General features: G+C 51.2%; 1 protein-coding gene across 2 annotated transcripts in view; it reads left to right on the top strand.

Annotated features, from left to right (window-relative positions):
- The first annotated feature begins 7,045 nt into the window (after nt 1-7,045).
- The window catches only part of kif7 (kinesin family member 7), a 49,733-nt gene continuing 29,653 nt past the window's right edge, over nt 7,046-27,125 (top strand). The window contains exons 1-7 of one of the 2 annotated variants that reach the window (XM_072470570.1): nt 7,046-7,177; nt 10,192-10,593; nt 16,930-17,130; nt 17,355-18,277; nt 19,551-19,694; nt 22,259-22,495; nt 25,413-25,603. In XM_072470570.1, the coding sequence (XP_072326671.1) occupies nt 10,266-10,593; nt 16,930-17,130; nt 17,355-18,277; nt 19,551-19,694; nt 22,259-22,495; nt 25,413-25,603 (2,024 nt within the window). In that variant the 5' untranslated portion in view covers nt 7,046-7,177; nt 10,192-10,265. The remainder of the gene's footprint in view (nt 7,178-10,191; nt 10,594-16,929; nt 17,131-17,354; nt 18,278-19,550; nt 19,695-22,258; nt 22,496-25,412; nt 25,604-27,125) is intronic. The other variant, XM_072470569.1, reaches the window with a different exon arrangement.

Below are 27,125 nucleotides of genomic sequence, written 5' to 3'. Positions count from 1 at the left end.
CCACCCTTGTCTTCAATACTCTGGACATGACATCCGCAAACCCGTGCCAGTAACCCCTAAGTTTTGGGCATGCCCAGAACATGTGGACATGGTTCGCTGGTCCACCCGCACATCTGACACACTTGTCTTCCACCTCAAAGAATCTGCTCATCCAGGCCACTGTCATGTGCGCCCGGTGCACCACCTTAAATTGGATCAAGCTAAGCCTTGCGCATGTAGCGGTCGCGTTGACCCTGCTCAACGCCTCTGCCCATAGGCCGTCCTCCATCTCACCCCCTAGTTCCTCCTCTCACTTACGCTTCAGCTCCTCTGTATGCGTTTCCTCCGCCCCCATTAATTCTTTGTAGACGTCCGAGATGCTCCCCTCCCCCACCCAGCCCCTAGACACTACCCGATCTTGAATCCCTCTTAGTGGCAGGAGTGGGAAGGATGATACCTGCCTGCGCAGAAAGTCCCGCACTTGTAGATATCTGAAGTCATTCCCTGCTGCCAGCCCGAACTTCTCCTCCAGCGCCCTCAAGCTGGGGAAACTCCCTTCCAGAAACAGGTCCCCCATCTTCTCAATTCCCGCCCTTTGCCATACCCGAAACCCCCCATCTAAGCTCCCCAGAGTAAACCGATGATTGTCACATATTGGGGACCAAACCAATGCACCCACTGCACCAACGTACCTCAGCCACTGACCCCAGATCCTCAGGGCCGCCACCACGACGGGACTGGTGGAATACCTCGCCGGCGGTAACGGCAAAGGTACTGTTATCAGTGCCCCCAAGCTGATGCCCCTGCATAAAGCTGCCTCCATCCGTTCCCAAACTACCCCCGTCCCCACCACCCACTTCCTTACCATTCTAATATTGGTCGCCCAGTAATAATTACTAAAATTTGGCAGGGCAAGCCACCCTCCCCCCGATTCCTCTCGAGCATCACCTTTTTCACCCGTGGGGACTTACCCGACCAAACAAAGCCCAAAAAGATTTTGTTGATCCTCTTAAAAAAAGGACCGTGGAATGAAAATCGGGAGGCATTGGAACACAAAGAAAATCTCAGCAATACCGTCATCTTAACCGTCTGCACCCTCCCCGCCAGTGACAGCGGAAGCGCATCCCATCTCCGAAACTTGCCCCTCATCTGCTCAACCAACCGGGACAAGTTCAACTTGTGTAACCAGCCCCAGTCACGTGCCACTTGTATCCCCAGATATCTAAAATTGTCCCCCACCAACCTGAACGGTAACTCCCCCAGGCGACCCTCCTGACCGCTTGCCTGGACTACAAACATCTCACTCTTCGTCATATTCAGTTTGTATCCCGAAAACCGGCCAAATTCCCCCAGAATCGCCATAATCTCCCCCATCCCTGCCCCTGGATCTGCTACATATAGGGGTAGGTCATCCGCGTACAGTGATAACCTATGCTCCACCCCCCCCCCCCCCTCTAACCAGCCCTTTCCAACCCCTTGAAGCTCTCAGAGCAATTGTCAGCGGCTCTATGGCTAACGCAAACAGCAGTGGGGAAAGGGTACATCCCTGTCTTGTCCCCCGGTGCAGCCTAAAATAGTCCGAGGTCGTCCTGTTCATCCTTATACTAGCTTCCGGGGCCTGGTACAACAGCCTGACCCAGTCGATAAAGCCCCTACCAAACACAAACCGTCCCAGCACCTCCCATAGATAATCTCCGCATCCATGGCCACAACTACCTCAACTACCCTTCTCTCCGGGGGCATCATAATCATATTAAGCAGCCTTCTTATATTGGCCACCAACTGCCTACCCTTGACAAATCCGGTTTGGTCCTCCATAATCACCTCCGGCACACAATCTTCAATCCTGGAGGCCAACACTTTGGCCTGCAGCTTCGCATCCACATTAAGCAACGGGATCGGCTTATAGGACCCACACAACTCCGGGTTCTTGTCCCGCTTCAATATTAACGAAATGGTGGCCTGTGACATCGTCGGGGGCAGCACCCTTCTATCCCTCGCCTCGTTAAGAACCTTGACCAGTAACGGCACTAATATCCCCGAAAATTTCTTGTAAAATTCCACCAGGAACCCGTCCGGCCCCGGGGCTTTACCCGACTGCATTGCCTTCAAGCGCTCAGATATTTCTTCGGCCCTTATCAGAGCCTGCAACCCATCCACCAGGTCCCTGCCCACCCTTGGGAAAGTCAGCCTGTCCAGAAAGCGCCTCATCTCCTCAGGCCCCGTGGGGGGTTCCGAGCAATAGAGTCCGCTATAAAAGTCCCTGAACGCCCTGTTTAGCCCAGCCGAATCCCCTACCAGATTCCCATCTCCGTCGACCACCTTATCAATTCCCCTGGCCGCCTCCCTTTTCCTCAACTGCTGTGCCAGCATTCTGCTGGCCTTCTCCCCATGTTCATACAACGTTCCCCTCGCCTTTCTAACCTGCTCCACTGCCTTGCCCGTGGTCAGCACCCCAAACTCAGCCTGCAGCCTCCGGCGTTCCCTTAACAGTTCCACCCCCCGAGTCACCGCATACCTCTTATCCATCCGTAAGATCGCCTTGATCAGTCGGCCCGTCTCTGCCTTATCCGTCCTGTCCTGAGCATGGATTGAGATCAGCTCCCCTCTCACCACTGCCTTCAGCACCTCCCAGACCACCGCTGCTGAGACTTCCCCCATGTCGTTGACCTGCAGGTAATTCTGCATGCACTTCCTTACTCTCTCGCACACCCCCTCGTCCGCCTGACGAATGTGATATAAAATAGTTACTTTAGAGATATTAGTTAATGTAACGTAGAAATAAGCCACTTTGATTCTGGCAGATAGAGACAAAGGGATTTGAGACCGCATGGAAAAAGCAGGAAGAGGTGTGTCTATGAGAGTGATGCTGCATTGATAGGGGCCGGAGAAAGGGATTGGAAGTGAGCCAATCAGAATAGATCAAACAAGTCAGGAGGGACATAGGATGACCTATGGGTGTCGAGTATGTGAAACTTGATGCCATTTGAATGTATGAGTACTGATCTCTTTGTCTGGGACCTTCACTTTGTTCCCGGGACTGCAGACAGCAACATGTTGTCTGTATCACTGTGGACTAGGTAGCTTGCAAGCTGAATAAAATAACTTCTTTTTACGTGCAAATCCATCTCGACTTTTATTGAGGCCAGACTGACGGAGAAAGAAATGTTGAATTCCAAATTTCTTTCTCCGTCAGTCTGGCCTCAATAAAAGTCGAGATGGATTTGCACGTAAAAAGAAGTTATTTTATTCAGCTTGCAAGCTACCTAGTCCACAGTGATACAGACAACATGTTGCTGTCTGCAGTCCCGGGAACAAAGTGAAGGTCCCAGACAAAGAGATCAGTACTCATACATTCAAATGGCATCAAGTTTCACATACTCGACACCCATAGGTCATCCTATGTCCCTCCTGACTTGTTTGATCTATTCTGATTGGCTCACTTCCAATCCCTTTCTCCGGCCCCTATCAATGCAGCATCACTCTCATAGACACACCTCTTCCTGCTTTTTCCATGCGGTCTCAAATCCCTTTGTCTCTATCTGCCAGAATCAAAGTGGTTTATTTCTACATTACATTAACTAATATCTCTAAAGTAACTATTTTATATCACATTCGTCACGCCAACAAGCCCACGCCCAATTGCCACTGCAGGCACTGGAAGCTCACCTCACTAACCTGCAGTTCCACCCAATGTGGGGCATGATCCGAAATAGTGATGGCCGAGTACCCCGTGTCCACCACCCCCGCCAGCAGATCCCTACTCAAAATGAAAAAGTCAATCCAGGAATACACTTTATGTACATGTGAGTAGAAAGAGAACTTTCTAACCATTGGCTGACTAAACCTCCATGGTTCGACCCCTCCCATCTGCTCCATGAACCCTATCAGCTCCTTTGCCATCGCTGGCACCCTCCCCGTTTTTGAGCACGACCGGTCCAGGCCGGGGTCGATAACCGTATTAAAATCCCCTCCCATCACCAGCTTGTGCGAGTCCAGATCCGGTATCTTCCCCAGCACCCTCTTCATGAATTCAATATTGTCCCAATTCAGCGCATACACATTAACCAATACCACCTTCCTCCCCTCCAGCTTACCGCTCACCATGACATAACAGCTCCCCCCCCCCCCCCCCGTCCGAGACTATACTACCCGCCTGGAATTGCACCCGCTTGTTAATTAAAATCGGCACCCCTCTCGTCTTGCTATCCAGTCCCGAATGGAAGACCTGACTGACCCAACCCTTCCTCAGCCAAACTTAATCTGCTACTTTCCGGTGTGTCTCTTGCAACATTGCAACATCACCACGTCCGCCTTCAGAGCCCTCAGGTGCGCGAACACACAGGCCCTTTTGACAGGCCCAATCAACCCTCTAGCATTCCAGGTGATCAGCCTGGTTGATGGGGCACTGTGCCCCCCCCCCGCCGATCAGCCAACCCCCTTCTTGGGCCCGCCCATGTGCCCGCCTCCAGGCAGCCCCTACCCCCAACCTCCTCTCTGTCACCGAACTTAGGTCCCTCCCTCGTCAGCAGAGCAACTCCCCTTCTCCCCCCCCCCCCAAGCAACATCACTCTATAATCCAACCCGTGCCCTGTATTGAACCAATACGACCCCCCCCCCCCCCCCCCACTGTGCTTCCGTAGACTAGCTCACCCAGCTAGCCTGGTGACCCTCAGCTCTGGCGCCAAAAGGTCTCCCACCTATTGTTCCCTACACCCCTCCCCCACTGTGCTTCCGTAGACTAGCTCACCCAGCTAGCCTGGTGACCCTCAGCTCCGGCGCCAAAAAGTCTCCCACCTATTGTTCCCTACACCCCTCCCCTCCCCTCCCCCACCCACCCATCGAAACCACTTCCCTCATCAAACCAAAACCGAACAATCTCCTAATTACCATAGGAGACAGCCCAAAACAGACAGAGACCCCCACAAAGAACCCCCTCAATAGTGCAAATTAAAGTAATACAAAATAAAAAGCCCCCACCAACCACCCACATCAAAACACCGAAAAACTCAACAAAAAACGAATAACTTTTACTCCCCCATCTTCACCCAAACTTCAAAAACAGAAAAAAGGCAACAATCAAACCATATATACATCGTTCAAGAAACAAGAAAGATACTGCCACTTAAGTCCGAAACGTTCTCAGTTCTGCGCTAGACCTTTCTTCTTGGCAAAGTCCATCGCCTCTTCAGGTGACTAAAAATAGTGGTGCTGGTCCTCATGTATGACCCAAAGGTGCGCCGGGTAGAGGAGCCCGTATTTCACCTTCTTCTTAAACAGGATCTCCTTCACTTGCCTGAAGCTTGCCCTCCTTCTGGCCACCTCCACACTCAGGTCCTGATAGACACACAATATGCTATTGTCCCACTTGCAGCTCCTGGTACATTTGGCCCACTGGAGGACTCACTCTTTATCTAAAAATCTGTGGAACCGAACCACCATCGCCCTTGGGGGGTCCCCCGGCCGTGGCCTCCTCGCCATCGCCCAGTACACCATGTCCACCTCCAACGGTTGGGGAAAAGCCCCCTCCCCCAGAAGCTTCTGGAACATATTTACCACAAAGGTGCCCGCATCAGCCCCCTCAGGGAAACCGACAATTCTTAAGTTCTGCCGGCGCGTTCTGTTCTCCAGCTCTTCCACCGTTTCTAACTGCCTTTTCTGCTGATCCTTCAGCATCCCCACCTCCAGCTCGACCACCGTTTGGTGCTCCTCCTGATCCGCCAGCGCTTTCTCCAACTTCTGGATCGTCCGATCCTGGGCATCCAGCTTACGTTCCAGCCGATCGATCGACTCTTTTGTTGGGTCGAGACAATCTCGTTTCTGTCTGGCAAAGCTCTCTTGGATGACCTGCATCAGCTCCTCCATCGATGGCTGGGCTGTCGCAGCAGGGGTCCGAACATCTTCAGCAGCCACTTCTACCCAGCCCTTGCTTATCTTTCTATTTCTTCCTTTACGGTCCCTTGGGGTTCTCCGTTCCATGCACCACTGTGTGGATCCAGTGTCTAAACGTCTGCACTTTCAAAACCAAAACTCAAAACCACGAAAAAGTCGGAGGAAAAGGTCCAAAAACCCAGCCAGAGCGGGAGCCACCAAGTGTGCGACTTACTCCATCATAGCCGCCACCGGAAGTCCCTGTGGCAGTATTACTGAACTGACTTCACTACTGCTGTATTTTATTTGAAAAATACTTTTATTTTCAAACTTAATGCGGTTCACACCTGATATCCTTACATGCAGACTTGATTCCAGGACCAACCCATCAGCTGTCCCAGCTCTCTTTGGGTAACTGAGCACAGCTCTCTCTGGGTTAAGCAGTTCAGTGCTGCAAGTACATAAGGGGTTAATGTGTAATCAGTACCACCAGATGATCACTCGAGGGCCGGACCAACAGGGGTATAAAATAAACCACATTGGGTCTCTCTCGGATGTACTGTGACCAGGACAGGAGTATCAGATTAGCTCAGATGGTTAGTGCAGTTACGCATAGTTACTGTAGTTAGATCTTGTTAACCTTATCACTAATATCAATTTTAAAGTAAAGAACTCACGCAATTATTGTTATAGTTACTCCATAAACCTTTTGTTACTACTAGACGAGTTCGAGTCTTCTTCATCGAGATTCAGAAGACCTCTTCAGTAACCAAGATTTGAGTAACAAATATTACACTCTGTAGTATATCAAGACACACAGAGAAGTGTAATAAAAGATAATACAGGAGTGTAATAAAATACGTGCCAAACACACCAGGCAACAAAACCACAAAATAGCACATCTTATTCTCCCATTTGACTTGTGCCCTTTATCTTGGGTTACTGCTGATGGCAGAGCTAAGTTTAGCAGCACCACAGTAAACAATGTTTTTCTTAATAAATTCAGAGTACCCAAACTCTCAACTTTACAGCACTGTCCCTTCAGCCTAGAGGCCCCCTTTGTCCCTCATTCAGAGTTTCCCTTCAAATCACAGCGCTGCCTTAGTCCCCTACCGCCCCCTCCCACCCACCCAATGTCCCCAGGTCCATTCCCATGGCAACCCCATTGCCCCACCCCCACCAACAACAAGGCTCCGTCCCCGCTGCTCCCTCAGGCGTTGCCGGTCGCGCGGGATGACGTCTTTCCGGTGCGCCGGGCCTGTGCCGCGTCTCTCTCTCAGCCCCGGGACGGTTCTATTCTCCGCCGCGGAGCTCGGCCTTTCCCTCGGTCAGTGTCTGGTTTATTCCGAATGTTTATTCGGAGCGGGCTCAGAGGCAAGGGAGCCGCATCAGCCTCGGCTTGAATTGCCGCCGCTCATAAACAACCCCTCCCCCCTCCACCCACCCCCCGATCCTCCCCACCCCCCATCTCTCCCCCCCCATCTCTCCCCCCCACCCCCCATCTCTCCCCCCCCATCTCTCCCCCCCCATCTCTCCCCCCCCATCTCTCTCCCCCCGATCTCTTCCCCCCCCGATCTCTCCCCCCCCGATCTCTCTCTCCCCCCCCATCTCTCTCGCCCCCTCCCCCGATCTCTCTCTCCCCCTCCCCCGATCTCTCTCTTCCCCCCCCCCCCGATCTCTCTCTCCCCCCCGATCTCTCTCTCCCCCCCGATCTCTCTCTTCCCCCCCCGATCTCCCCCTCCCGATCCCCCCCCCGATCTCACCCCCCCGATCTCTTCCCCCCCCCGATCTCTTCCCCCCCCCCGATCTCTCCCCCATCTCTCCCCCCCCCCCGATCTCCTCCCCCCCCGATCTTTCCCCCCCCGATTTCTCCCCCCCGATCTCTCCCCCCCCCCGATCTCTCCCCCCCCGATCTCTCCCCCCCCCGATCTCTCCCCCCCCCGATCTCTCTCCCCCCCCGATCTCCCCCCCCCGATCTCTCCCCCCCCCCGATCTCACCCCCCCCGATCTCACCCCCCCCCGATCTCTCCCCCCCCCGATCTCCCCCCCCCCGATCTCCCCCACCCCCCGATCTCTCCCCCCCCCGATCTCTCCCCCCCCCGATCTCTCCCCCCGATCTCTCTCCCCCCCGATCTCTCTCCCCCCCGATCTCTCTCCCCCCCGATCTCTTCCCCCCCCGATCTCTTCCCCCCCCGATCTCTTCCCCCCCCGATCTCTTCCCCCCCCGATCTCCCCCCCCCGATCTCCCCCCCCGATCTCCCCCCCCGATCTCTCCCCCCCCCCGATCTCTCCCCCCCCCCGATCTCTCCCCCCCCCGATCTCTCCCCCCCCCCGATCTCTCTCCCCCCCCGATCTCTCTCCCCCCGATCTCTTCCCCCCCGATCTCTTCCCCCCCGATCTCTTCCCCCCCCGATCTCTTCCCCCCCCGATCTCTTCCCCCCCGATCTCTTCCCCCCCCGATCTCTTCCCCCCCCTGATCTCTTCCCCCCCCCGATCTCTCCCCCCCCGATCTCTCCCCCCCGATCTCTCCCCCCCGATCTCTCCCCCCCCGATCTCTCCCCCCCCCCGATCTCTCCCCCCCCCGATCTCTCCCCCCCCGATCTCTCCCCCCCCCGATCTCTCCCCCCCCCGATCTCTCCCCCCCGATCTCTCTCCCCCCCCGATCTCTCTCCCCCCCCGATCTCTCCCCCCCCCGATCTCTTCCCCCCCCGATCTCTCCCCCCCCGATCTCTCCCCCCCCCGATCTCTCCCCCCCCCGATCTCTCCCCCCCCGATCTCTCTCCCCCCCCGATCTCTCTCCCCCCCCGATCTCTCCCCCCCCCGATCTCTTCCCCCCCCCGATCTCTTCCCCCCCCCGATCTCTTCCCCCCCCCGATCTCTCCCCCCCCCCCGATCTCTCCCCCCCCCCGATCTCTCCCACCCCCCGATCTCTCCCCCCCCCCGATCTCTTCCCCCCCCCGAATCTCCCCCCGATCTCCTCCCCGCCCCCCATCTCCCCCCCAATCCTCTCCTCTCCACGCACCCTCCCCCGAACCATTGCCCCAGATTCCCCTACAACAGCTCCCACGACCTCCTCCCCGACTCCCCCCCCCGATCCCCCCCCCCGACTCCCTCCCCGACTCCCCCACCACGACTCCCTCCCCGATTCCCCCATGACGCCCTCCCCCGATACCCTATGACCTCTGACCCCTCGTTGATCCGCGACCGCCTGCCGTATTCCCCCACCACTCCCTCCCCCGATTCCCCCACCACGCCCTCCCCCGATTCCCCCACCACCCCCTCCCCCGATTCCCCCACCACCCCCTCCCCCGATTTCCCCCACCAGCCCCAATCCCCTGCCTGAAACCCCCCTCTGATACCCTCCAAACCCCCTCCATCCTGCTGGCAACCCATCAATTGCTCCTCCACCTCCCCCCCCCCCCCCCCCCCCCCCCACCACCTTCTGCCTCTCCTCTGCTTCCCCTTATCCCCACCCTGCCCGCTCCACCTCCCAAACATCCCCTCTGGCTCCCCCTCCGCCTACCCAGAGACCTCTCTCCCCCCATCTCTACCTCCCTCCCCCCATCTCTACCTCCCTCCTCCCCTTCCTCCTGTCTGGTCCCGTCCGCCCCCCCACCACCCCGTCCACCCTCCCTCCATGTCTGCCTCCCCCTCCCTATAATAATAATCTTGTCACAAGTTGAGTTACATTAACACTGCAGTAAAGTTACTGTGAGAATCCCCCTCCTCCCCTTCCCCAACCCTCTCCACCCCCTTCTGCCTCTCCACGCCCTCGCCTCCCCTCTCCCTCCACTCTCGTCCCCCCCACCCCCCTCCGCCTCAGGGTGAGCTAATCATATGGTCAATCATTTACACACAATGTGTTTTACAAAATCGGGGATTGGGCTGCCTCTTCGTCATCTTATTTGTGTCTTTTCTCCTTAATTCCATTGCACATTTGTGGCAAGAACAGAGGAATGTAAAGAGGTTATTTTAACTCTATCCTCCTGGCATAAAAAGGCCAGCAGAGGCCCTAAAAAGAGCTTTGGCTCATACATTGCCAAACTTGTACTGACACATTTGCCATCTTGGGTAGTGTCCTGCGCCCTGTGGCCCACTAACTCGCCTGATTTAATAACATTCTAAGCTGTTGTCTGCCCATCTGAGACCTCCTCCCAGAATTCTGCAATGCCCACCCTTCCCCTGCACCCCCGCCAAACAACAGCACTTCCAATATAGGAAGGGGAAAAACAATACACGCATTTGAAACATAATTTTATAAATCATCTGGTGGTTTGTAATTGGTTCCTTTGAGTGGGAAAGGGGGCTATAATAATAGAAGATTATTCTCATTTTCTGCAGTGCGCTAGCCCGGTGCTGGGAAGCACTCCAGTTCCTAGATAACTCGCTAACCGTGCCTGCTCTGCACTTCAGATATGGCACCGAAGCCAAGTGGCTCCACAAAAGCCGAGGAGACGCCGGTCAGGGTGGCAGTCCGGGTTAGACCACTGTTGCCAAAGGAAATTCTACACAGACATCAGTCTTGTGTCCATGTCAACCTGGACTCACAGCAGATTACCCTCGGAAATAATCGCCATTTTCAATTTGATGTGATCTTCGACCAGACATCGAGCCAGGACGAGGTGTACAGCAGCCATGTGGAACCGCTGGTCGAGGCTTTTTTTGAGGGTTTCAATGCTACCGTGTTTGCCTATGGACAGACCGGATCAGGCAAAACGTATACCATTGGGGAAGCTTATATATGTAAGTTACGCACAAGGGGAGTTAACACTTTGAAATTCACTGGCTCCTCTGCTTCAAAATAAATGTAACATTTGGACTCTTACTGTTGCTCACTTGGTAAGTGCAATATATCAGAAGAGCACTGGGCTCAATCCTTACTCTCTGCTGTTACCTGATCTCAAATGGGGTGTTAACATACAAACATATGAATTAGAAGCACGGGTGGACCATTCAGCCCCTCCAGTCTGCTCCACCATTCAATAAGATTATGGCTCATCTGATTGCTGCCTCAACGCCTCGATCCTGCCTACCCCTACATGTTAGTCTTGTTTTTAGTCAAGAACCTATCTATCTCTCCTTTCAAAATGTTCAATAACCCAGCCTCTGTCACTCTCTGGGAAAGAGAGTTTCACAGACTCAGGACCAAAGACATAGGAACAGAATTCGGCCATTCGGCCCATCGTGTCTTCTCTGCCATTCAATAATTTCTGATATGTTTCTCATCCCCAATCTCCAGCCTTCTCCCCATAACCCTTGATCCCCCTATTAATCAAGAAACTATCTATCTCTTGTCTTAAAGGCACTCAGTGATTTGGCCTCAACAGCCTTCTGCGGCACGAGTTCCACAGATTTACCACCCTCTGGCTGAAGAAATTAGAACATAGAACATACAGTGCAGAAGGAGGCCATGCGGTCCATCGAGTCTGCACCGACCCACTTAAGCCCTCACTTCCACCCTATCCCCGTAACCCAATAACCCCTCCTAACCTTTTTGGTCACTAAGGGCAATTTAGCATGGCCAATCCACATAACCTGCACGTCTTTGGACTGTGGGAGGAAACTGGAGCACCCGGAGGAAACCCACGCAGACACGGGGAGAACATGCAGACTCCGCACAGACAGTGACCCAGTGGACAATCGAACCTGGGACCCTGGCGCTGTGAAGCCACAGTGCTATCCACTTGTGCTACCGTGCTGCCCGATAAATTCCTCCTCATCTCAGTTTTAAAGGATTGTCGCTTCAGTCTGAGGCTGTACCCTCAGGTCCCAGTGTTTCCTACTCGTGGAAACATCTTCTCCACATCCACTCTATCCAGGCCTCGCAATATCCTGTAAGTTTCAATAAGACCCCCCCTCCCCGCATCCTTCTAAACTCCCAACGAGTTTAGTCCTCAACCGTTTCTCATATGACAAGCTCTTCATTCCAGGGATCATTCTTGTGAACCTCCTCTGGACCCTTTCCAAGGCCAGCACATCCTTCCTTAGTTACGGGGCCCAAACTGTTCACAATACTCCAAATGAGGTCTGACCACAGCCGTATACAGAAAACATTTCTCCTCCCCTTAAATGGGTGACGCCTTAATTTTGAACTGTCCCCTCGAGTTCTAGTTTCTCCCCTCACCTCTCATTTTCCTAAACTCCAATGGATACAAACCCAACCTGTTCAACCTTTCCTCATAAGACAACTCGCCCATCCCAGCTGTCGACTAACCTGTAAACTGCTTCCAATTCAGTTATGTTATTTCTTAAACAAGAAGACCAAAACTGTACACAAAACTCTAGATGTGGTCTCACCAATTCCGCGTACTATTGTAGCAAAGCTTTCCTACTTTTATATTCCATTCTCTGTGCAGTAAACGTCCACGTTCCATTTCCCTTCCTAATCACTTGCTGTAAACTTAAGATTCTCTTCAGTGTCCCAAGGCTCTGGAAAGGGAAAAATAAGCCAAAGTTCTTGCTCCTAATCACTATCCAGTGATCGTTTTTGCCATTGACAGCGATGACCAATTTTTATCATCTGTGAACATTACCAAAAACAGATAATCTGATCATATTGCTGTATGTGGAATTTTGTATATTGCACATTGGCTGTTGATTACCTCAATAACAATAGTGACTACACTTCAGAAGTACCTTATTGATTGTTGCTATATAAATGCAAGTGTCCTTTTATTTCTTTAATAGTGGAACTTTGTTGTCCAGCGTTCCATCACTAGATGAAATCAAAGCAGACAGTATGCCTTGGTTCACATTGTCTGTATTATCCAGCCGCCTGAGAGTGGTTAATGGCAGAGAGGGATAGGGAAGGTTCCTGGAGTTTGTACGACCACTTCCCAGAGTAGTATTGACAAGGGCACAGGGGCTGAGGCCAACCAGGAATAAGAGCAGGAGATCAGAGCCATCTAGTTAAGAAGTTTTACACGCAGTCTAATAGTAACTGTAGGTAGGTTCTCTCTTAACTGTTCTAAACTTGGATTGAGTTGATTTCAAATTAACAGCACAGTTCTGTTTCACTGGTTTGTGTGAAACTACCATGTGGTACATAATTCTAGGAGCAATGAAGTACGAAAGCTCCTCGTCTCGAGTGCTTATTCCCCAATTATCTTGAAATTAACTAATTTAAAAAGGAGGGAGTTGGTAAAATGCTGCATGCTTACAAGTCTCATTGTTTGAATCCGTAACACCTAATGAGGCATGAAATACATTTTATTGTTTAGTAATGCTCCAATTTCGAACCAGAGCCAGGTACCTGCCTAGAAACTTATTAATCATATATTAATTGTGGAATAAGTGTCTGGAGAAAAACATTGAAGTGGATATTATTCAAGGAGTTAGGAATAAAAACAGACATGCCTTGGGTTTCTTTTGTTTGTGTTTCTGGGTTGGGGTAGGGGTAGGGGTGGGGGTGGGGGGGTGGAGAGGGAGGCTGACGGGGGCGGAGGAGAGGGAGGCTGATGGGGGCGGAGGAGAGGGAGGCTGACGGGGGCGGAGGAGAGGGAGGCTGACGGGGGCGGAGGTGGTGTGGCGCAATGGGGAAGGAGGAGATGGTGATGAACATCTTGGGGAGGGCCTGAGGGGGAGCGAAGCGTGGACTTGGGGGAGCTGGTTGAAGAGAAATTATGGTTGACCGGCGTGATTATGTGGAACATCCGGGGCTTAAATGGCCTAGTCAAAAGATCAAGCATTCGCGCTCATTTAAAGAGTTAGAAGGCGGAAGTTGTGTTTTTGCAGGAGACACACCTGAAGTTGAGGGACCAGAGGAGGCTGAGGAAGGGCTGGGTGGGGCAGGTGTTCCACTTGGAGTCGGATATGAAGACGAGGGGGTTGGCAGTGCTGATTAACAAAATGGTGGCCTTCGAGGTGGGCAGTACTGTGACTGATCCATGGGGGAGGTTCATGATGGTGAGTGCAAAGCTAGAGGGCCGCCTGTGGTGCTGGTGAATGTATATGCCACTAATTGGGACAATGAGGATTTTGTGAGGCGGGTCTTAGCGAAGATTCCTGACCTGGACACGTACCAGCTGATTAATGAGGATAATTTTAGCACTGTTCTGGATCCAAGGTTGGATCGGTCATGCCCTAGGTCCTGGAAGGTGTCTGCGACAGCTAAGGAGTTGTTGCGGTTTATGCAACATATGGGTGGGGCGGACATGTGGCGGTTTGATAGGCCGAGTGCGAAGGAGTTTTCATTTTTTTTCTCACATTCCCGTGGGTTGAACAGATGAAGGTGGAGGGACTGGGTGAACCGGTCATTGGCTGTGTGGGGTCGGTGCAGGTGGGGAAAGCCCTGGGCCCGAATGGATTCCCAGTCGAGTTTTATAAAATGTTTGGGACGGAGCTGGGGCCCACATTGGTGGAGATGTTTAATGAGTCAAGGGTGAGGAGAAGCTGCCCCTCACGCTGTCTCAGGTCTCGATTTCACTTATGCTAAAGAAGGATAAATACCCGATGCAGTGTGGGTCGTATCATCCAATCTCGCTGCTGAATGTAGATGCAAAGGAGTCGGCGATCCAGATGGAGGAGTGTTTGCCGGGGGTGATAGGAGAGGACCAGGTGAGGTTCACGAGGGAATGTGTCGATGAATGTTCGGAGGTTGCTCAATGTTATGATGTCCTTGGAGGGTTGAGGCAATGGACGCGGGGAAGGCGGTCGACCGAGTCGAAATGGAGTATTTGATTGAGGTGCTGGGTGGGTTCGGGTTAGGACAGGGGTTTGTGGAATGGGTTCGCCTGTTGTATAAGACGCCTAAGGTGAGTGTTAGAACAAACAAAGTCAGCTCGGGTTATTTTGGGCTGCACCGGGGGACAAGCAAGGTGTTTCCAGTCAACACGGGACAGCACGGTGGCATAGTGGTTAGCACAGTTGCTTCGCGCTCCAGGGTCCCAAGTTCGATTCCCGGCTTGGGTCACTGTCTGTGCGGAGTCTGCACATTCTCCCCGTGTCTGCGTGGGTTTCCTCCGGGTGATCCAGTTTCCTCCCACAGTCCAGAGATGTGCGGGTTAGGTGGATTGGCCATGCTAAATTGCCCTTAGTATCCAAAAAGGGTAAGTGTGTGTTATGGGGATAGGGTAGAGATGTGGGCTTGAGTAGGGTGCTCTTTGTAAGGGCCGGTGCAGAGTCGATGGGCCGAATGGGCTCCTGCACTGTAGATTCTGTGACGACAAGGGGGCAGAAGAGGAAGCTGGGGGCACTGCTGTTTCAGTTGGTGGGGGCGCGATTTTGTTACCTTGGGGATGCAGGTGCCGCGCAATTAGGCCCATCTGCAGAAGTTGAATTTGGCGTGGCTAGTGGAGGGAATGAAAGAGGAGTTGAGGTGCGATGTGTTGCCATTGTCATTGGCGGATCGGGTACAGACAGCGAAGATGATGGTGCTGCCAAAGTTTTTGTTTGAGTTCCAGGACCTCTCGATTTGTTTCCCTAAGTCATTTTTTAGGAAGGTGAACGGTATTATTTTGAGCTTTGTGTGGGTGCAGATTAGGAGGGTGTTCCTGGAGAGGGAGCGACAAGGGGGTGGGGGCTGGCATTGCCGAATTTGAATAATTATTACTGGGCAGCAAACATTGCGATGTTGAGGAAATGGGCAGTGGAGGAGCGGATGGTTTGGAAGCGGATGGAGGCGGCCTTCTGCTCTGGCCGGTCAGGTACTCCACGAGCCCGGTAGTGCTATCAGCACTGAGGGTCTGGAACCAGTGTAAGCAGCACTTTGGTTTGGAATGCATGTCTTTGTGGGCACCGATCTGTGATAATCAGATTTGCGCCAGTGGGGCTGTACATGAGTTTCCAGGGGTGGCGACAGGTAGGGATAGAATGTTTAAGTGATTTATTCACTGTGGAAAGTTTTGCAGCCCTGGAGGAGCTAGTGGGGACGTATCAGTTACCAACGGGGAATGGATTCAGGTATCTGCAAGTTAGGAACTTTGTGAGGAAGGAGGTGCCGTATTTGCGATACTGCTGTCCCCAGTGCTGCAGGATAAGCTTTTAACGAGGATGAAATGGGGGAGGGCAGAGTGGCGGACATGTATGGAAGTTGATGGAGAGGGAGAGTGCCCGTGGAGGAGGTTAGGCATAAGTGGGCGGAGGAGCTGGGAGGGGTGTTGGGGGCTGGAGTGTGGAGGGAAGCCTGACGGAGGGTGAATGCATCCTCATCATGTGCAAGGCCTTATTTAGTTTAAGGTGGTGCACAGGGCCCACATGACAGTGTCGAGGATGAGTCGTTTCTTCTCGGGAGTGGAGTACAGGTCTGGGTGGTGTGCAGGAGGACCAGCGAGCCATGTTCATATGTTCTGAGTTTGCTGAAGTTTAGGGGACTCTGGAAAGGCTTTTCGGAGGTATAGCAAAGGTTTTGGGGGGGGTAGAGGTAGCTCTGAATCGCGAGGTGGCGATATATGAAGTGTCGGAAGATCCGGGAGTGCAGATGGGGAGAGGGGCCTTTGCCTCCCTGATAGCCCGGAAACGGATTTTGTTGTGTGGGCAGGACTCAGGGTCGGGGTATGGGTGAGCAACTTGGCAGAATTTCTCCAGCTGGAAAAGATCAAGTTCGCTATTTGTGGGGTGGCGGAGGGGTTCACTTCGAGTTGGAGGCCATTTATTGACTTCTTCAAGGAGGATTATCAGCGGGGGAGTGGGGGGAAGCGGGGGGATGGTGGTGGGTTTTGTTTGGGTTGGGTGGTAGTTTCTGGTTGGGCGGGGGGGACGAAAGGTTGGAAAAAGAAGGCAGATGCCAGGGGTAGGCGGGCGAATGGGTGGTTTCTGAGGGGGAAGGTGGCCTGGTATGGTGGTTGGGTTTGTATTTCCTTGGTCCATCTTGTTTTGCCGTTTTGTGTTTGCAACTATTTTGAAAAGCCTTCAATCGAATGTTTTTCAAAATAAAAACACATGCTTTTGAAGAAGCAAGTCTCTGGGGGTGTGGTGAGAATGTGAATAGGCAGAATTGATCTATTTAAAAATGGCCTGGCATTTTGGGTCGAATGGCCTTTTCCTAGATCTTTTTGTTGTGCACTATTAGATGTGTCATGTTGGCGCTCTGATGGGGCTGCTACAAAGTTAAATGTTTACCCAAGCTCCTTTTTCCCTCAGCTTCCGTTACTGATGATGACCAGGGTATAATTCCCCGTGCTTTGGCTGAGATATTTAAGCTGATTGATGAGAATGATGCAGTGGACCACGCTGTTAAAGTGTCATATCTCGAGGTTTACAAGGAAGAATTCAGAGACTTGTTGGAGGTGGAAACAGCAAGCAAAGATATCCGCACTCGAGAAGATGACAAAGGAAACACAGGTCAGTGAATTCACAATCAGATAGGAGGAAATCAGATGCCATGTCATCCAAAATAGGCCTTGTGACCCTGCAGCACTATCTGTGGATTCAGGAGGCAGGTCAAGTCTATAAAGAGAACTTAGGGCATTGTTAGGTTCATCAATGAATGGTAAATCAATGCCAGCTTCTGTTGTACGGGAACTGATTTGCCTATTCATTGTCTTCTGAATGTCTATTGTTTCTAGTGCTTTGTGGCGTCAAGGAGTGCGCTGTGGAAGGTTTGGACGAAGCTTTGAGCCTACTCGAGATTGGTAACACTGCCAAGCACACTGGCACCACGCAGGTCAACACACATTCCAGCCGCTCTCACACCATCTTTACCATTACCATGGAACAGAGGCGAGGACTTGGTCGTATCACACGACTCGCAGCCGCTGCTGGAGATCTGCTAAGTTCTACACAGGTGATAACCTCCAAGTTCCACTTTGTGGACCTGGCAGGCTCAGAACGAATTGTGAAGACGGGCAACACTGGCGAACGCCTGAAAGAATCCATTCAGATTAACAGTGGATTGCTGGCATTGGGCAATGTCATCAGTGCCCTGGGTGATCCTAGAAGAAAGAGTTTGCATATTCCTTATCGGGATTCCAAGATCACCAGGATCCTCAAAGACTCACTTGGCGGGAATGCAAAGACGCTGATGATTGCCTGCATTAGTCCCTCTTCGTTCAACTTTGATGAGAATTTGAACTCTTTAAATTATGCCAAAAGGGCTCAGAACATTAGAAACCGGGCAGTAATAAACTGCAAGAAGGAACAGGATCGTACCAATGAGCTGGAGCTGCAAATCAAGACACTTCATGAGGCTTTGGATCAGAACAAACAAGTGGCACCAAGCAAGTGCTTCAGGCGGTCAACTGAAGAGTACATGGCTCGATTGCATGCCGAGAGCGCCCATTACCGGACCTGCACAGATACTGCGTACCGAATCTTCATGGAACTGCAGGGAGACAGGAACCTCACCCTGGACCAGGTGCTGAAAGTGAAAGAGTGGACAACAAATGTGGAAGAGACACGAAGTGAGCTTTCCACTGCCTCTGGCCTGGACAGTGGTATTGAGTGCAATTCAGCTGATGAACCCAAGACCCGGGATGTATCCAAGCCACAGGTACAACTTTGACGATGGAATTCCATTGGTCTGTTTAAAATGGTGCAAACGGAGCAGGAAAAGTTAAGGAAAATGTCTCTTTTTGTTTATTATTGAGACACCTAGATGACAAAATAAAGGTATTTGCTGCAAAGGCGTGCAAAAATCACAAAATAGAAGTGAAGTGATTTAAAGCTTTCAAATTGCTTAGTTCCAAAATTCTTTTTTTTTTTTGTTGCATTGAACTGTACCTGCCACCTATCTGCCCATGCATTTTCTCATTTTTTTTAACAATAATCTTTATTGTCAGAAGTAGACTTACATTAACACTGCAATGAAGTTACTGTGAAAAGCCCCTAGTCACCACATTCCGGCACCTGTTCGGGTACACAGAGGGAGAATTCAGAATGTCCAAATTACCTAACAGCATGTCTTTCGGGACTTGTGGGAGGAAACCGGAGCACCCGGAGGAAACCTACGCAGACACAAGGAGAACGTGCAAAGTCTGCACAGAGCGTGACCCAAGCCAGGAATCAAATCTGGGATCCCGGCACTGTTAAGCGATAGTGCTAATGACTGTGCTACCATGCAGCCCTAGAATTATTGACCTCAATCACTGTTTTTTCATACTGCTGCCCTGAACACCCTATTCCATGTGTAACGACCCTCTGGCTAAAGAAGTCAAATGAGTAAAGAATTGGAGAGATCCTTTTTGGACCAGTAGATGAACTGGAGTCTTTCCACATTCTGAGCATCCTGACAAAGCTTTGACAAAGAGTCATCCAGACTCAAAATGTTAGTTCCCTTTTCTCTCCACAGATGGGGTGGCACAGTGGTTAGCACTGCTGCCTCACAGCTCCGGGATCCCAGGTTCAATTCCGGCATCGGGTGACGGTCTGTAGAGTTTGCACTTGCTCCCCATGTCTGCATGGGTTTCCTCCCACAGTTCAAAGATATGCAGGTTAGGTGGATTGACCATGTTAAAATTGCCCCTTAATATTGGGCAGGGTTACGGGGATAGGATGGAGGCATGGGATGCTCTTTCCAAGGGCCGGTGCAGACTCGATGGGCCGAAAGGCCTCCTTCTCCACTATAATGTCTATGATTCTATGCTGTCAGACCTGCTGAGATTGTCCAGTATTTTCTGTTTTAGCATTAAATAAAAATTTTCCCATGATGTTTTGCTGGTAGCCTGGCAGATAGCTCAGTGACTGTTGTGATAATGGGTATCACCATTTTATGTGCAATAGCTATACATTGTGATATTGTAAATCTCCCCCTCCTCTCTATACAGGGCCCAAGTGAAGTTGACACAGACCTCGGGCAAGAGCAGAAGCAGCTTGTCCCAAAGCTGCAGGCAAAGGTTCAGCGGCTGGAGGAAGAGAACAGAGATTTCCTGGCAGCTCTTGAGGATGCCATGGAGCGGTTTAAACAGCAGGTATGAGCCAAGTGTCTTGGTTCAGTCACAGGTATGACTAGCTGCAGCCATGATCAGGAACAGCAGACACAAGAAGCTGGACTGTTTGCAGCGCACAAGGGGAATACATTTAAATGAAAAAGGACAACAGCCCCATCAAAAGAAAATGGCAGGTTTGCCTAAGGAAACCTAGACTGAGAAATGAACACACATCAATCATACCGGCTAGATTCAGGGTTGAGACCTGATTATTTTGTTTGGGACCGTCTGCATTGTCCATTTTACTTGATGGAAATGTCGGGGTAGAAACTTTTCTCAGGTGGTGCAACGTGAATGACCAATCTGATAAATCCTGTTATACGCAGCACCTGATGTTCGGTTCCATTACAGTCAGTGGAATTAAATATTGGGGTGCTGCATGTAATGGACATCTGATCCCATATCACCCGCTTTACACTACCGTCCAACATTAGTTTCTACCCTTTCATTTTCATGTCTGACCACTACTGAAAATTAGCAAGCAGCAGTGTTTATATCTCTGCAGCCTTCAATCTTCCTTCTCAACAAATCTTGATCCTGCTCCTTTTTAAAGGCACCAGTTGAGACCAAACATAATCTTGCCATGCTGGTCAGAAAAGATTGCGTTTCCCTTTAGCCTTTCCCCTGTGACAGGTTTAGTTGCCTGAGACTTTCTTCATGATTTAGTCTCTTTTCACGTGCCACTCAGTTTGTCCTATCTTTTCTCTTTCACATCCTGACTGTTCTGTGGTAGAGTTCCAGCACTTTATGTCTTCATTATAGACAGTTGCAATGTTTGTTGTTAGCAGTGATAAGCTAATGCTGTTGTAGACCTTAAACACTTATCACAGAGGTTACAGCACCAGAGATCCAATTAGCCGTGGTAATTGTTACCTCCATGCCGGAGCTGTCTACTCTAATCACATTCCCCTGCTCATTTCCCTTTTATCTTAATCTTCACGTGTTTATTTAAGCTCTTGAAGCTGCATTTAATTGTCGTTTGTGCATTTCATATTCTGATTACTCTAAAGTTTCTTCCCGCCTTCCTGATTGTTCTTCTGCTACTAATCTTGTGTTTGTGCCCTGTTTCACTATATATCCTGTCAAACACTTCCAGAACTTTGAGATTCGATCCATTAGATTGCACCCGTCTCCATCCTAGCTTTCTGTGCTCCAGTGAACCGGGTTTTCATTTCACCAAGTTTCTCATCTTAACCATATCCCCTCATTCCTGGTGTCATCGGAGTGAATTTACATTGCGTGTTTTTCATAATAATAATAATCTTTATTAGTGTCACAAGTGGGCTTACATTAACACTGCGGTGAGGTTACTGTGAAAAGCCCCTAGTCACCACACTCTGGTGCCTGTTCGGGTACACAGAGGGTGAATTCAGAATGCCGAATTCACCGAATAAGCACGTGTTTCCGGACTTGTGGGAGGAAACCGGAGCACCCGGAGGAAACCCATGCTGACACGTGATTCCATGGGCGAAATTCTCCCCCAACGGCGCGATGTCCGCCGACTGGCGCCAAACACGGCGCCAATCAGACGGGCATCGCGCCGGCCCAAAGGTGTGGAATGCTCCACATCTTTGGCGGCCTAGCCCCAACATTGAGGGGCTAGGCCGACGGCGGAGGGATTTCCGCCCCGCCAGCTGGCGGAAATGGCGTTTGTTGCCCCGCCAGCTGGCGCGGAAATGCGGCGCATGCGCGGGAGCGTCAGCGGCCGCTGACAGTTTCCCGACGCATGCGCGGGAGCGTCAGCGGCCGCTGTCAGTTTCCCGCGCATGCGCAGTGGGGAGAGTCTCTTCCGCCTCCGCCATGGTGGAGGCTGTAGCGGAGGCGGAAGGGAAAGAGTGCCCCCACGGCACAGGCCCGCCCGCGGATCGGTGGGCCCCGATCGCGGGCCAGGCCACCGTGGGGGCACCCCCCGGGGTCAGATCGCCCCGCGCCCCCCCCAGGACCCCGGAGCCCACCCACGCCGCCTGGTCCCGCCGGTAAATACCAGGTTTGATTTACGCCGGCGAGACAGGCAATTTCTGGGCGGGACTTCGGCCCATCCGGGCCAGAGAATCCAGCGGGGGGTCCCGCCAACCGGCGCGGCCCGATTCCCGCCCCTGCCCAATCTCCGGCACCGGAGACTTCTGCGGGGGCGGGATTCACGGCGGCCTACGGCCATTCTCCGACCCGGCGGGGGGGTCGGAGAATAACGCCCCATGTGTGGAAGGCCAAATGAGATCTTAGCTCTCTCAGCTTGGTCACCAGGCCCTCACATAAAGAATGGCCATTTGAGAAATGTTTTGGAGGACAACCAGCATTGCAAAGAACGTAGAGCGCAGAAACAGGGCATTCGATCCAACTGATCTAAGTTGGTGCTTATGCTCCACACTAACCTCCTCCGACCCTCTTAGCTAGCCCTATCAGCATATCCTTCTAATCGTTTCACTCATGTATTTATCTTAGCTTCCTCTTAAATGTATCTGCTACTGGGGTGTCAGTTAGCTTAGTTGGCTGGGCGGCTGGGAGAGGGAGTGTTTGTTAATATTTCCTTTTGGATTGTTTTTCAGAATGAAACGTTATTGGACCAGGAAGATCAGATTGTCGAATTGCAAAGCAGGCTGAAGTTGGTAGGAGGGAATCAGTCTGCAGTGTTGATGGATGAACTGCTAGAGAGTCTGCACCTTGCTGACCTCAGCTGCAGGCCTCACACTGCCCCTCTAGACACTGCTCACTCTTGCAGATTACATGTGCCACATTCCAACCACATTATCAGTGATGAGACTGGAAGATTGCATTCCGGAAAGGTATGTTTCAATTAACTTAAGAGATGCCCAGTATGCTATCCAGATGTAACATCAGTATAGTCAGCTTGCCTTCTTTGGTCTCCAGGTTAGAAGGTTGTGACTTCAAACCCTTTGAGAATTGGAATACATATTGGGAGCTGACAATCCAGGCATAGTATTGAAAGTGTCGATCTTTGGATGAGGCATTAAGCCATTAACCATCCCTGCCATTTCTGATGTTTCAGATGGATGCTCATGATCCTTGGTCATGACAGAGAAGAGATAGGAGGTTTCTTTGGTGTTCTTGTCAACTCAAGTCCCTCAATCAGTGTCAAAAGAAAATGGCACATTTATGTTTCAGAGACTTCCGGGATTGTGTGTGCAAAGCAGCTGCCAGGTTTCTCTGCATAATGATCACTGCTCTTCAACAGTAATTGATTGTGACGCATTTTTCAGGGAGATTGATTTACACTGTATAATCACAAATCCACCTTTCTTTAATGGGTGCAAAGCTAAACCGTTTCAGATTATATCATCAATTTACTCCCATTACAGGGACCCCATTATAGGGGTGACTGTCAGTGGCCTGTGATGTGATTTAATTTACAACAACAACTTGCATTTCTGTAGCACCTTCAACATCGTGAAATAACCCTAGGCGTTCCACAGGAATGCAATTAGGCACAAGTGGGTGGGGCACAGTAGCACAGTGGGTAGCACTGTTGCTTCACAGCGCCAGGGTCCCAGGTTCGATTCCCGGCTTGGGTCATTGTCTGTGCGGAATTTGCATGTTCTCTCTGTGTCTGCATGGGTTTTCTCCGGGTGCTCCAGTTTCCTCCCACAAGTCCCGAACGACGTGCTTGTTAGGTGAATTGGGCATTCTGAATTCTCCCTCCGTGTACCCAAACAGGCGGCAGAATGTGGCGACTAGGGGATTTTCATAGTAACTTCATTGCAGTGTTAATGTAAGCCTACTTGTGACAATAAAGATTATTAAAAAATTAAAGTTGGCACAAGGTCAAAGAGGAAGGTATTGGGAGGGGTTACGGAAAGCATGGTGAAAAAGGGGTTTTGAAGGAGAGAGAAAGTTGGAGAGGCGGTTTAGGGAGGGAGTTTGAGTATAGAATCCAGAGGGTGCGGAAGCAACACTGTGAACATAAGTTACTTCTAACTTGTTGTCAATTTCATTCTTATCTCACTGATCTAGATTCTGTCTGTCAGTTAAATATATATGGCCCCTTCAGTCAGCTGATGTTTGGGACAAAATAGGAGGTGAAGAGAGGTTCTTGATTCATATACAACAACACCTTGAAGACTTGTAGGACAGGAGACGGCTGCAGAGATTGAGGGTGATGAGACCCGGGAGGGATTTGAAAACAAGGATGAGGATTTTAAATTTGAGGCACTGTTAAATGGGGAGCCAGTGAATAAGGTTTGAAGCGAGTCAGGATACGAGTGGCAGAGTTTAAGATGAGCACAATTTTACGTAGGCTTGAAGATGGGAGGCTGGCCAAGTAATCAAGCCTAAAGGTACGGATGAAGGTTTCAGCAGCAAATGGGCTGAAGCAGGGGCAGAGACCAGCGATGTTCCAAAAGCAACCTGTACTAAAAGACGCAACGCACTAACTAACCAACATTACAAGTTAGCAGAGAATGAGGCTGTCTCCCACCATTTCTTTACCTCACCTTCTGAAGGTGTTGCCACCTTTCCTGGGCACAGTTATACTGGTGTCACATACTCTCCAATGCCTCACAAAGTCAACTAGTCTACACATGTAGCCTGAGATGGTAAGGGCTAGTAGGTTATTTTACCTACGGAAGATTACACCGCTGAGCCCAACCTGTCCGTATCTGATTGCCGCAGGCAGGCATTGCCCAATAGGAGGTCACTAGGTAGAGACCAGGGGCGAAATTCTCCCTCAACGGCGCGATGTCCGCCGACTGGCGCCAAAAACGGCACCAATCAGACGGGCATCGCGCCGGCCCAAAGGTGCGGAATGCTCCGCATCTTTGGGGGCCGATCCCCAACATTGAGGGGCTAGGCCGGCGCCGGAGGGATTTCCGCCCCGCCAGCTGGCGGAAATGGCGTTTTTTGCCCCGCCAGCTGGCGCGGAAATGCGGCGCATGCACGGGAGCGTCAGCGGCCGCCGACAGTTTCCTGCGCAGTGGGGAGAGTCTCTTCCACCTCCGCCATGGTGGAGGCCGTGGCGGAGGCGGAAGGGAAAGAGTGCCCCCACGGCACAGGCCTGCCCGCGGATCGGTGGGCCCCGATCGCGGGCCAGGCCACCGTGGGGGCACCCCCCGGGGTCAGATCGCCCCGCGCCCCCCCCCCAGGACCCCGGAGCCCGCCCACGCCGCCTGGTCCCGCCGGTAAATACCAGCTTTGATTTACGCCGGCGGGACATGCAATTTCTGGGCGGGACTTCGGCCCATTCGGGCCGGAGAATTGAGCGGGGGGTCCCGCCAACCGGCGCGGCCCGATTCCTGCCCCCGCCCAATCTCCAGTACCGGAGACTTCGGCGGGGGCGGGATTCACGGCGGCCAACGGCCATTCTCCGACCCGGCGGGGGGTTCGGAGAATGACGCCCCAGGACTCAAAGTCTGCATGATTTCCATCTCTCTGCCACCCAGATTGAAATCAGCTAATTAACACTGACGAGTGAATCATTCTGACCTGCAGTATATGAAGGCTGTGTATTTACCCACAGGGTGTTGCCATTGCCAATTATAACAAAACCTTCTCAACTGACTATAGTTTTGAAACTGCTGCGATTGGATGTTCAGCAGGAAATGAGGGCAAACTTTCACACCGTATTTCTGGCTTTGACTCAGGCATCAGTACCAATCATATCTGTGCCTTGAACCACTGAACAACATTATTCCTGTGACTTTGTATTCTTGATGGACCACAAACCATGTTACTCTCTTTTATCAATAGATTTGTGCAAATGCCTCTTCCACGGAGTACGCAGGTGCCGAGTTTCGCAGCTGCAATCACTGCCTGCAGAGGAACCTGGCGGACTGGGATTCTGCGCTTCATGGAGACTTCAACAAGGATTGTGACTCAACAGTGTTGCAATCTGAAGAGGAACCAGAGGATGATGAACGCTCCAGGAGTAAAGGAAAAAGGTAAACCATAACTAAACTGACTTTCAATGTTAGGGTTCACAGCACTGAATTGGTTTAAACATGGACCAAAGAGCTGAACTCCAGAGGTGAGGTGAGAGTCCCACTCCTGACATCCCTCTTTGGGCAGCACGGTTAGCACAGTTGCTGGCTTGGGTCACTGTCTGTGCGGAGTTTGCACGTTCTACCCACGTCTGCATGGGTTTCCTCCGGGTGCTCCGGTTTCCTTCCTCAGTCCAAAGATGTACAGGTTAGGTGGATTGGCCATGCTAAATTGCCCTTAGTGTCCAAAAAGGTTGGATTGGGTGGGGTTACGGGGTTATGGGGATAGGGTCGAGGTGTGGGTAGGGTGCACTTTCCAAGAGCTGGTGCAGACTCGATGGGCCAAATGGCCTCCTTCTGCACTGTAAATTCTATGATCTACTTTGACAAAACCTATCAAGCTTTAGCTGGCAAATTTAGTACTCATTTTGCCTTGAACTTGGTGTGTTTTTCAAGCCAGATCTTTGAATTTTAGAGTATCAGTTCGAACAACCACACTTTGTGCCTTTTGTTCAACCCTACTACATGACAATTCAACCCTACTACATGACAATTCAACCCTACTACATGACAATTCAACCCTACTACATGACAATTCAACCCTACTACATGACAATTCAACCCTACTACATGACAATTCAACCCTATTACATGACAATTCACCTCTTCTACATGACAATACAACCCTACTACATGACAATTCACCTCTTCTACATGATAATTCAACCCTACTACATGACAATTCAACCCTACTACATGACAATTCAACCCTACTACATGACAATTCACCTCTTCTACATGATAATTCAACCCTGCTACATGATAATACACATGTTCCTCCATAAATTAATAATAAATTATTTCTATATACCTTAACAATCACTTCAGTTTGAATGATTTCTTATCCCAGGATAGCTGGTATAGTTTCATCATGGCTGAAGACCGTTACAGACTAATGGACAAAAGCCCCCTACAGGCAGGGTTGGCACTTGTCTACAGTTCTTGTTTAGATGTGCTCTTGTAGGAATTAACAGTCCCTGGAATATATTTCCCTATGGTTGAATTCTACACTTCATGAATCAATTGTAACTATAGCTTCTTGAAATGATGGTCAAAACATATAGGCCTGTAACTTCTGAGCTTCTGGGAGTTGTAACTGGGTGGTACCCCACAAATGAGTTGCATAACTGCCCCCCCCCCCCCCCCCCCCCCCCCCCCCCCCCCCCCAGAAGTCCCCAGGTAAAGATTGCATGGCAAGTTCAAATCTCCGTTAGCCAATTGCCCTGCATTTGAAACTATCCAAAAGTATGATTTAAATTGCAAACCTTGGATGGTTCTGACTGTCTTGACAGGAGTAGTTACCCAGGAAAAGTTAGAAGAATTAAAACATAATAACAATAATCTTTATTAGTGTCACAAGTAGGCTTACACTGCAATGAAGTTCTGTGAAAATCCCGTAGTCCCCACATTCCTGCGCCTGTTC

This window comes from Scyliorhinus torazame, chromosome 12, assembly GCF_047496885.1.
Source record: "Scyliorhinus torazame isolate Kashiwa2021f chromosome 12, sScyTor2.1, whole genome shotgun sequence".
Taxonomy (NCBI): domain Eukaryota; kingdom Metazoa; phylum Chordata; class Chondrichthyes; order Carcharhiniformes; family Scyliorhinidae; genus Scyliorhinus; species Scyliorhinus torazame.
This window is presented reverse-complemented; position numbering and strand designations above follow the sequence as displayed.